This window comes from Hemiscyllium ocellatum, chromosome 20 (assembly GCF_020745735.1).
Source record: "Hemiscyllium ocellatum isolate sHemOce1 chromosome 20, sHemOce1.pat.X.cur, whole genome shotgun sequence".
Classification (NCBI taxonomy): domain Eukaryota; kingdom Metazoa; phylum Chordata; class Chondrichthyes; order Orectolobiformes; family Hemiscylliidae; genus Hemiscyllium; species Hemiscyllium ocellatum.
Window position 1 is genome coordinate 710,950 of NC_083420.1, and position 10,299 is coordinate 721,248.

Sequence of the window (10,299 nt, forward strand, 5' to 3'; positions counted from 1 at the left end):
AACTGAGCAGGTCTGGCACTGTCTGTGGAGAGAAAGCAAAATTAATGTTCCAAGCACAATGACCTTTCTTCAGAACTCAGTGTGATCCAGTTATTTCTGCTTTTTCTCCACGGATGCTCCCTGGCCTGTTCTCTAGTTAGTTTCTCAATGTATAGATATAGAAAACCATTCCATATACACTTCAAGAGTTCCTCCTCCATGTTGTTGCTATTCATTTGATTTTCCCAATTTAGATGCAGAATTCAATCACCCATAATTTCAGAGTTTAAAAAAATCACACACTGCTGACGAAGCAGCAGTGCTCCGAAAGCTAGTGCTTTCAATTAAACCTGGTCTTGTGTGATTTTTAACTTTATACACCCAGTCCAATACTGGCACCTCCAAATCATAATTTCAGATGTTCCTTTATTGTTTGTATCTCAAATTTCCTATTTAATGCCATTGCCAACATTATCCCTATAGGTTGGAGGTCTATTGCCTCTCGGTGTTTTTCAGTGCAACCCAATATAGATTTCACATCATCAGAGCTAATATTCTTTCTGAATGTTGCGTTAATTTTATTCTTTCACAAGCAATGTAACTCTATTGCCATTTCCTTTTTGTCTGTCATTCCTGAATAATGAAGAAAACCCAGAATAGACTGAAATCACTCTGAGGCATCCTTGACCTTAACACCAAGGAGGCAACGTACTGTCCTAGAGTCTTGCTTGTGGCTACAGAAATGTCTGTCTAATCCCCTTACAATTGATGTGGATGTCACTGGCTAGGCCAGCATTTATTTTCATCCCTATTTGCCCAGAGGGCAGTTAAGAGTCAACCACCTTGCTCTGGATCTGAAATTACATGTAGGCCAGACCAGATAAGGGTGGCAGATTTTCTTCCCTGAAGGACATTCGTGAGCCAGGTGGTATTTTTCCTGACAATTGGCAGTGGTTTCACACAACAAACAAATAAGAACAAAGAACAATACAGCTCAAGAACAGGCCCTTCGGCCCTCAAAGCCTGCACCAACACATTTTGTCCTTCCATATTAAAACTGTTTTTACTTGCAGGATGTGAAACCCACTATTCCGTTTCTATACATTTGGTCTTACACCTAATCTTCCCTCCCTCAAACCTGAAGTAAAATTCAGTTACGTTATGGTTGCTGATACCTGGGAGTACATTCACTATGAGATCATTAATTAACAATATTTCATTGTACATTACCGGATCTAGAATAGATGCTCTCTGGCTGGCACTGGACTTCTAATCTATAAATCTAGACTAATGCTCCAGGTACATAAGTTGAAATCCCTCAGCAACATGTGGAATTTCAATTCAATGAATAAATCTGGAATATAAAGTTGGTCTCAATAACAGTGTCCAGACAACTATCATCAATCGATGTAAAAACCCATCTTGTTCACTAATGTCCTCCAGGGAAGGAAATCTGCCCACATGTGTCTCCAGACCTCCAATAATGTGGTTGACTCTTAACTGCTCCCTGTAACAGTCAAGCAAGTCACTCACTTCAAATGCAATTAGGAATGGGCAACAAATGCTGGTCTTACCAGTGAAAGAATAAAGAAAACAATTAGCCATGTTTTTCTACTTTATAAGTGAAGAAGTAGAGGAAACATTTTTTCCATTCTTATGCATGAGGAGAACGATTATGATGAATTAATCACTCACAATTCGCTTCACAGTAGAGTGCCTCTTACATTTGTTGGTTAAGTCAAGAGAGGAGGGGATGGTGGTGCAGAATTTATGTTAAGGACATTATAAGAATTAGAGTTATGAAACTGCATAACCACCCAAAAACATTATAGATTTTGTTTTTCTTAACAGCATCAGTGGAGAAAAGAGGGTAAAGTTGTGTCTTATCAATGCAGCCATTTTATGTCAAATATTATACTTAGTGGACACTAGTTGATTGAAAAAGCGCAGCAGGTCAGGCAGCGTCCAAGGAGCAGGAGAATCGACGTTTCGGGCATGAGCCCTTCTTCAGGAAGAAGCCCTGAAGAAGGGCTCATGCCCGAAACGTCGATTCTCCTGCTCCTTGGATGCTGCCTGACCGGCTGTGCTTCTCCAGCAACACATTTTCAGCTCTGATCTCCAGCATCTGCAGTCCTCACTTTCTCCTCGCCACTAGTTGATTGCCAAGTTCGTTTTTTTATCTCCATTAAAACTTTCTTCCTTTGAAAATTCTGAGTAGTGGGAAACAGGTCAGAACCCTAGATAGCTGAAATGGTTAAGTGAAAAAAAAGCTATTTCAAATTTTGAGTTTGAGAAGTCTGACAGAAGAAAAAAAACTGGGAGATTTAAAATAAATTGTTTTGATATGCTGGGAGAGAATGAATCAGAGTAGGAGACAGTCTAATGTACCTGCATTTGAACATGATGCAAGTATAAGGAGACAGACATCCCATCGATCATATTTGGACACTCTAATAACAACAATGCTGATTCTTCGTTTTGACATCCTTCAGGGCAATTACTTTTCTCAAAGCTATAATCTATTGTCAACAGCTCACAAGGGTTTATGTAAGACAAACCATTCTTTCACTGAGCCAAATTAAATGGCATAATTCCTTCCATTCCACCCTCTCACACCATCAAAAAATTAAAACTATTGATTTGATTTGATTGATTTGATTGATTGTACCGTGTATTTATTACAAATGCAGTGAAAAATATTGATTAGTGCCACCACTCTCTGATCAGATTCCCTACAGTGTGGAAACAGGCCCTTCGGCCCAACATACCACACCAACCCTCCAAAGAGCATCCCACCCAGACCCATTCCCCTACATTTACCCCGACTAATTCACCTAACACTACGGGCAATTTAGCTTGGCCTATTCACTTAACCTGCACATCTTTGGACTGTGGGAGGAAACCGGAGCATCCAGAGGAAACCCACACAGACACGGGGAGAATGTGCAGCAGTGCCAACCACTGAGTCAGCGTGCTACCCCACCTGGTGCCATCTTAAAACACAGAAAATAAACGAAAATACAGAATATAAAGCTAGAAAAATAAAACAGTAAAGTTCATCTCAATAAAGTTAGGTGGTCTTTGGAACAGCTCTTGCTTCTAGCTCAGCTACAGGCTAGGATCGGGCTCCTCCACCCTAATGCCTCAAGTCCCTGTAGCTAAACCAACTACACTAGTGCAACCGCGCTTTGCCACATTGCTTCTGCCACTGGAACTTCCAGTGCTGCAGGGTCCTACACTGGGACCAAACTTGCCTCCTTTGTTGTCTCCACTGATAGGTGTCCAGCTAGCCATGGACCTGGAGTTTTAGCTCAGCCTGCAAGTCTAGACCAGGGGATTAAGCCGTTGCTCGTTGGGAGACCTTGTGCTGACGTAAAACTGTATCCACCTCATTTGGGCATTGCTGCCACTGTTACCGGGCACTTTCATTTTTGTAATTTACTTGGGCTCACCACTTCGCAGGCCTGTGCTTCCATCTTCATCCGCCATTCCATTTGGGGCTCATTCTCGCCAATGCTGCTGCAACCGAGGCAGAAAGGTATAAAACTTTGGAACATCTGTTGGTGAGGCACATGATCCATTTTATGTCAGATGGTTAAACGTGGATGTGGTGATCTTGTCCAAGTTTAAGACAAGTGTGCTCATCATACAGTCCCATCTTTTGTCCTGAAGATGAAGTTTCAGCCAATAGTGTGAAACTGGCAGCAAAGCATGTTGAAAAATCCAGCAGCGCAACCAGCCACATTTATTTAATGAATACGTTTAAATGACCAAAAGTTGAAAACTTACATGACCATGTAATAACTTTGTGTATTTTAATTTCCCATCACGGCAGCACTATACTTGGTAAAGGAAATCTTCAGAATTGCTGCTTTTGTTTCAAGAACAGTAAAAATATCAATTATTTTGACAAGAAGTTACAGAGTCATATGGTTGTGTGGCACGGAAACAGACCCTTTGAACCAACTCATGCAAGCCGACCAGATATCGTTACTTAATCTAGTATCATCTGTCAGCATTTGGCCCATACCCCTCTAAACCCTTCCTGTTCATGTACCCATCCAGATGCCTTTTAAATGTTGTAATTGTTCCAGACTCCAACACTTCCTCTGGCAGCTCACTCCATACAGGTACCACTTTCTGTGTGAAAGAGTTGCCTCTAAGGTCCCTTTTAAATCTTTCCCCTCTCATCTTAAACATATTTCCTCTAGTTTTGGACTCCCCTACCCTGGGGAAAATACCTTGGTTATTTACCCGGTCTATGCCCCTCATGATTTTGTAACCTCAACCTCTGACATTATAGGGAAAATATCCCTAGCCTATTCAGCTTCTCCCTATAACTTAAACTCTCCAACCTCAGTGACATCCTTGCAAATCTCTTCTGAACCCTTCAATTTTTCACATCTTTCCTATAGCAGAGAGACCAGAACTGAATGCAGTATTCCAAAAGTGGCCTAACCAATGTCCTGTACAGCACGCAATATGACCTTCCAAATCCTATACTCAATGCACTGACCAATAAAAGCAAGCATACCAAACACCTTCTTCACTACCCTGTCTATCTGCAGCTCCACTTTCAAGTAAGGTCTCTTGGCATGGCAACACTCCCCCATACTCTACCACTAAGTGTATTAGCCCTGCCTGATTTGCCTTCCCAAAATGCAGCATCTCGCATTTACTGAATTAAACTCCATCTGCCACTCCTCGGCCCATTGGCCCATCTGATCAAGATCCTATTGTATTCCGAGGAAACCTTCTTCGCTGTCTACTAAACCTCTAATTTTGGTGCCATCTGCCATACTTACTTACTGTACTTCCTAATATTCACACCTAAATCCTTTACATAATGAAAAAAGCAGTGGACTCAGCACTGATCTTTGTGGCCCACTGCTGGTCATAGGTCCCCAATCTGAAAAACAATCCTCTACCACCACCCTCTGTCTCCAATCTTCAAGCCAATTTTGAAACCAGTTGGCTAGCTCTCCCTGGATTCTATGTGATCTAAACTTGGTAACCAGTCTACCATGCAAAAACTTGTTGGATGTCTTACTGGAGTCCATATAGACAACGTTCACTGTCTTCATCAATCTTCTTTGTCATTTCTTCATCTTGGTGAGACACGATTTCCGATGTTGACTATCTCTAATCAGTCTTGCCTTTCCAAATACATGTTAATCCTGTCCCTCATGATTCCCTCCAACAACTTACCCACTACTGACATCAGGCTCACCAGTCTATAGTGCCCTAACTGTTCTTTATCACTTTTCTTAAATAGTGGCCCCATATTAGCCACCCTCTGGCCTTCCAGCACTTCACCACTGATGATACAAATATCTGAGCAAGGGGCCCAGCAATCACTTCCTTAGGTTCCCACAAGGTTCTGGGATACACCTAATCAGGTCCTGGGGATTTATCCATTTTATGTGTTTTAAGACCTTCATCACCTCCTCCTCTGTAATATGGACACTTTTCAATTTTTAACTAATTATTTCTCCAAGCTCCATATCGTTCTCCACAGTAAATGCTGAAGCAAAATATTTATTTAGTATCTTACTCATCTCCTGCGATTCCACACATAGATGACCTTGTTGATTTTTATGGGGCTTTATTCTTTCCCTGGTTAATGTTTTGTATTTCATGTATTTATAGAATCTCTTTGGAGTCTCCTTAATCCTATTTGTCAAAACTATCTCATAACCCCTTTTTGTACTCCTGGTTTCCCTTGAGTATTCTCCTACTGCCTTTATACTCTTCTAAGGATCACTCGATCTCTGCTGTCTATTCTTGACATGTGCCCTCTTCTTTTTCTTGACCAGAACCTCAAAGTTCTCCAGTCATCCAGCATTCCCTACACCTATTAGACTTGTTCTTCACACTAACAGAAATATACTACCTCTGGACCCCCGTTATCTTATTTTTTGTAAGCCTCCCACTTTCCAACTGTCCTTTTACCTAATAGATTAAAGGTAAATGAATCCCCTCAATATTCTACATCCCAGAATACTATAAGAAATGCCCCAAAAAATTGCTGGAAAAGCTTAGCAGATCTGTGGATGGTCATCTTTCAAGATTCTATAGACTCTGGAGCAGTTCCAATGCATTAGAAGGTAGTTAATGTAACCCCACTATTTTTAATTCACTCATGGGAAGTGAGGGTTGCTGGCTTTCCAGCATCTTTTAATCAGCATTTATCTATTCTCAAGATGCCCTTGACAAGATGGTGGTGAGTTGCCTTCTTGAACTGCTGCAGTCCATGTACTGTAGGTAGACCTCAGGCAAGCAATTCCAGGAATTTGACCCAGTGACGTGATACTCAACCACGTTCAACAGGTCACCAGCAGAAGATGCTGGTGGAGGCTGGGTAGGAAAACTCACTGGAAGATTTATTCATTAATCTCAACCACCCACATGAGATTGTGAGACTTTATTTTTGCGGCATTCCTATAAGGTCATTGGTCCAGGTTTGGAAAGTCGACTTCCATGGCCACTGCTCCAATTCCTTTCTGAGGGTAATCCTTAAGGATCTCCTGTCCTCATCTGCATGATCATCAGGCTCTCCTCTTGCTCAGCTGTAGAACCAATGCCTCCAGTGTCATGATCATTAACTTGCATCGTTCTTATGCTTACTTTTACAAGAGCCTTCCACTGTAGTAACAATTTGGTTTTGTACTTTCCCTTTGAGAGGCAGTCTGCTGTTCAGAAGAAGTAGATTATCTTCAGTTTGTGTTCAGCGAACAAATGTTGCTGATGCCCCCTGTTATAGGCAATGCTTGCTAGTAGCAGTGAGAGATGATTCTGCTCGCCGAGCTGGAAGTTTTTGCTGCAAACGTTTCGTTCCCTGGCTAGGGAACATCATCAGTGCTGTTGGAGCCTCCTGTGAAGCGCTGCTTTGATGTTTCTTCCGGTATTTATATTGGCTTGTTCTTGCCGCTTCCGGGTGTCAGTTTCAGCTGTAGTGGTTTGTATATGGTGTCCAGGTCAATGTGTCTGTTGATGGAGTTTGGGGATGAATGCCATGCTTCTAAGAATTCTCTGGCTGTTCTCTGTCTGGCTTGTCCTATGATAGTGGTGTTTTCCCAGTCAAATTCATGTTGCTGGTTGTCTGAGTGTATGGCTACTAGAGATAGCTGGTCGTGTCGTTTTGTGGCTAGCTGATGTTCATGGATGCGGATTGTTAGCTGTCTTCCTGTTTGTCCTATATAGTGTTTTGTGCAGTCCTTGCATGGTATTTTGTAAACTACGTTAGTTTGGCTCATGCTGGGTATTGGGTCCTTTGTTCTAGTGAGTTGTTGTCTGAGCGTGGATGTTGGCTTGTGTGCTGTTATGAGTCCTAAGGGTCGCAGTAGTCTGGCTGTCAGTTCTGAGACGCTCCTGACGTATGGTAGAGTGGCTAGTCCTTTTGGTTGTGGCATGTCCTCGTTCCTCGGTCTAAGAGATAGACCGAGGAACGAGGACATGCCACAACCAAAAGGACTAGTCACTCTACCATACGTCAGGAGCGTCTCAGAACTGACAGCCAGACTACTGCGACCCTTAGGACTCATAACAGCACACAAGCCAACATCCACGCTCAGACAACAACTCACTAGAACAAAGGACCCAATACCCAGCATGAGCCAAACTAACGTAGTTTACAAAATACCATGCAAGGACTGCACAAAACACTATATAGGACAAACAGGAAGAAAGCTAACAATCCGCATCCATGAACATCAGCTAGCCACAAAACGACACGACCAGCTATCTCTAGTAGCCATACACTCAGACAACCAACAACATGAATTTGACTGGGAAAACACCACTATCATAGGACAAGCCAGACAGAGAACAGCCAGAGAATTCCTAGAAGCATGGCATTCATCCCCAAACTCCATCAACAGACACATTGACCTGGACACCATATACAAACCACTACAGCTGAAACTGACACCCAGAAACGGCAAGAACATCCATCAACAGACACATCGACCTGGACCCCACATACAAATCACTGCAGCTGAAACTGACACCCGGAAGCGGCAAGAACAAACCAATATAAATACCGGAAGAAACATCAAAGCAGCGCTTCACACGAGGCTCCAACAGCACTGATGATGTTCCCTAGCCAGGGAACGAAATGTTTGCAGCAAAAACTTCCAGCTCGGCGAGCAGAACCACAACAACGGATACCCGAGCTACAAATCTTCAATCAGATTTTAAAGTGAGAGATGAGGCTCTTCTTTCATATTCTTTTCCTGAAAACGTGTCAATGATGTGGCCATTCCTTACCAAACTTGATCTGACAGGAATGGGCAAGTAACAACTCTCTGTCTAAGAGTCAGGACACTCAAATTTCATACTCACAAGGTGTATTGTACGTTCTGTCCCATCCCACCCACCACTGGATGTATTTTCATTGGACTTTTAAAAATACAACATATTATAAACCAGTTAGCCTGACATCAGTTGGACAAAATGCTACACACCATTATAAAAGATTTAATTGCAGAGCATTTGGAAAACAGTGACATGATTGGTCAAAACCAACATGCATTTACAAAATCAAAACCATTCTTGATAAATCTACTGCAATATTTTGAGGATACAGCTGGTAGAGTTGATAGGTGAGCCAGTGATTTACTTGGATTTTCAGAAGGCTTTTGATAAAGTCCCAATTAACAGTCAAGTTAAAGTACATGAGATTGGAGCAATGTGCTTACATGATAGAGAACTGTCTAGTTGACAGGAAAGAAAGAATAGCAATAAATGTCTCATTTTCTGACAGCCAGTGATTAGTGGCGCATCACAAGGAATAATGTTAGGATCCCACCATTCACAATATAGACTAATGATTTAAACAATGAACTAAAAGTAATATCTTGAGGTTTGCAGATGACACAAAGCTGGATGGGAGGGTGAACAATGAAGAGGATGCAAAGATGCTTCAGAGCGATTTCGACAAGCTGAATGGGTGAGAAAATGGCAGATGCAGTAATATGTGGATAAATATTCACTTTGGTAGCAAAAACAGAATACAGATTTTTATCTGAATGGTAATTGATTGGGAAAGGGAAAGGTGCAATGAAACCAGGGTACCCTGATCACCATTTGCTGAAAGTAAGCATGTAGATGGAGCTGCTCTTGAAGAAGGCAAATAGTATGTTGGCCTTCAGAGCAAGAAGACTTGAGTACAGGAGTAGAGATGGCTTGCTACAATTGTATAGGACCTTTATTACACCGTGCCTTAAGTGTTATGTGCAGTTTTGGTCTCCTGTACAGAGGCAGGATGTTCTGTGGAGGGAATGCAACAAAGGTTTATCATATTGATTCCTGGGATGGCTGGTCTGATGTATGAAGAAATACTGGATTGGTTAGGACAATATTCACTGGAGTTTAGAAGGATGAGGGGGGATCTTATTGAAGTCTATAAAATTTTAACAGGACTAGACAGGGTAAATGCAGGAAGGATGTTCCAGATGCTTAGGGAGTCCAATACTGTGAGCAAAATTTAATGGTACTAGCTAAGACTAAGAAGAGGAGAAACTCCTACATCCAGAGTTCTGAGCCTGTGGAATTTTCTGCCAAAACATTTAGTACCCATTATTGACCATCACTGACCACCAGTGTCCAAAGCTGACCACTGCTGACTGCCAGTGACCACCACTGATTATCACTGACTATTACTGACCCTCATGGACCCTCACTGACCATTACAGATCCTCACTGACCTTCACTAACCATTACTGACCCCCACTGACAATTACAGACACTCTGACAATTACTGACCCTTACTAACCATTACAGACCCTTACTGAACAGCACTGATCATTACAGACCCTTACTGACCATTACAGACCGTCACTGACCATCACAGACCTTCATTGACCATCACTCCTCTCACTGACCATTACAGACCCTCACTGAACAGCACTGACTATTACAGACCCTTACTGACCATTACAAACCATCACTCCTCTCGCTGACCATCACAGACCTTCACTGACCACCACAGACCATCAATCAATCTCACTGACCATTACTGACCATCACTGACTCTCACTCTCACTGACCATTACAGACTCAGTGACCATTACTGACTCCCACCCTCACTGACCATTTCAGACCCTCACTGACCATTTCAGACCCTCACTGACCATTACAGACTCTCACTGACCATTACTGACCATCACTGACTCTCACTCTCACTGACCATTACAGACTCTCACTGACCATTACTGACCATCAGTGACCATTACCTGCACAGATCTCCTCCCAAAGGTTTCCCTGCACTCGCTGGCCGATCAGCTTGGCCATTGTTACTAGGAGACAGGCAGGAAGTGA

The 10,299-nt window shown here is 42.4% G+C and overlaps 1 protein-coding gene across 1 annotated transcript in view; it reads right to left on the reverse strand.

The window, feature by feature from the left end:
- Window positions 1-10,272, reverse strand: part of iqck (IQ motif containing K) — a 118,859-nt gene extending 108,587 nt beyond the window's left edge. Inside the window, exon 1 of the mRNA XM_060840089.1 lies at window positions 10,215-10,272. Coding sequence (XP_060696072.1) covers window positions 10,215-10,272 — 58 coding nt within the window. The remainder of the gene's footprint in view (window positions 1-10,214) is intronic.
- Window positions 10,273-10,299: the final 27 nt, after the last annotated feature.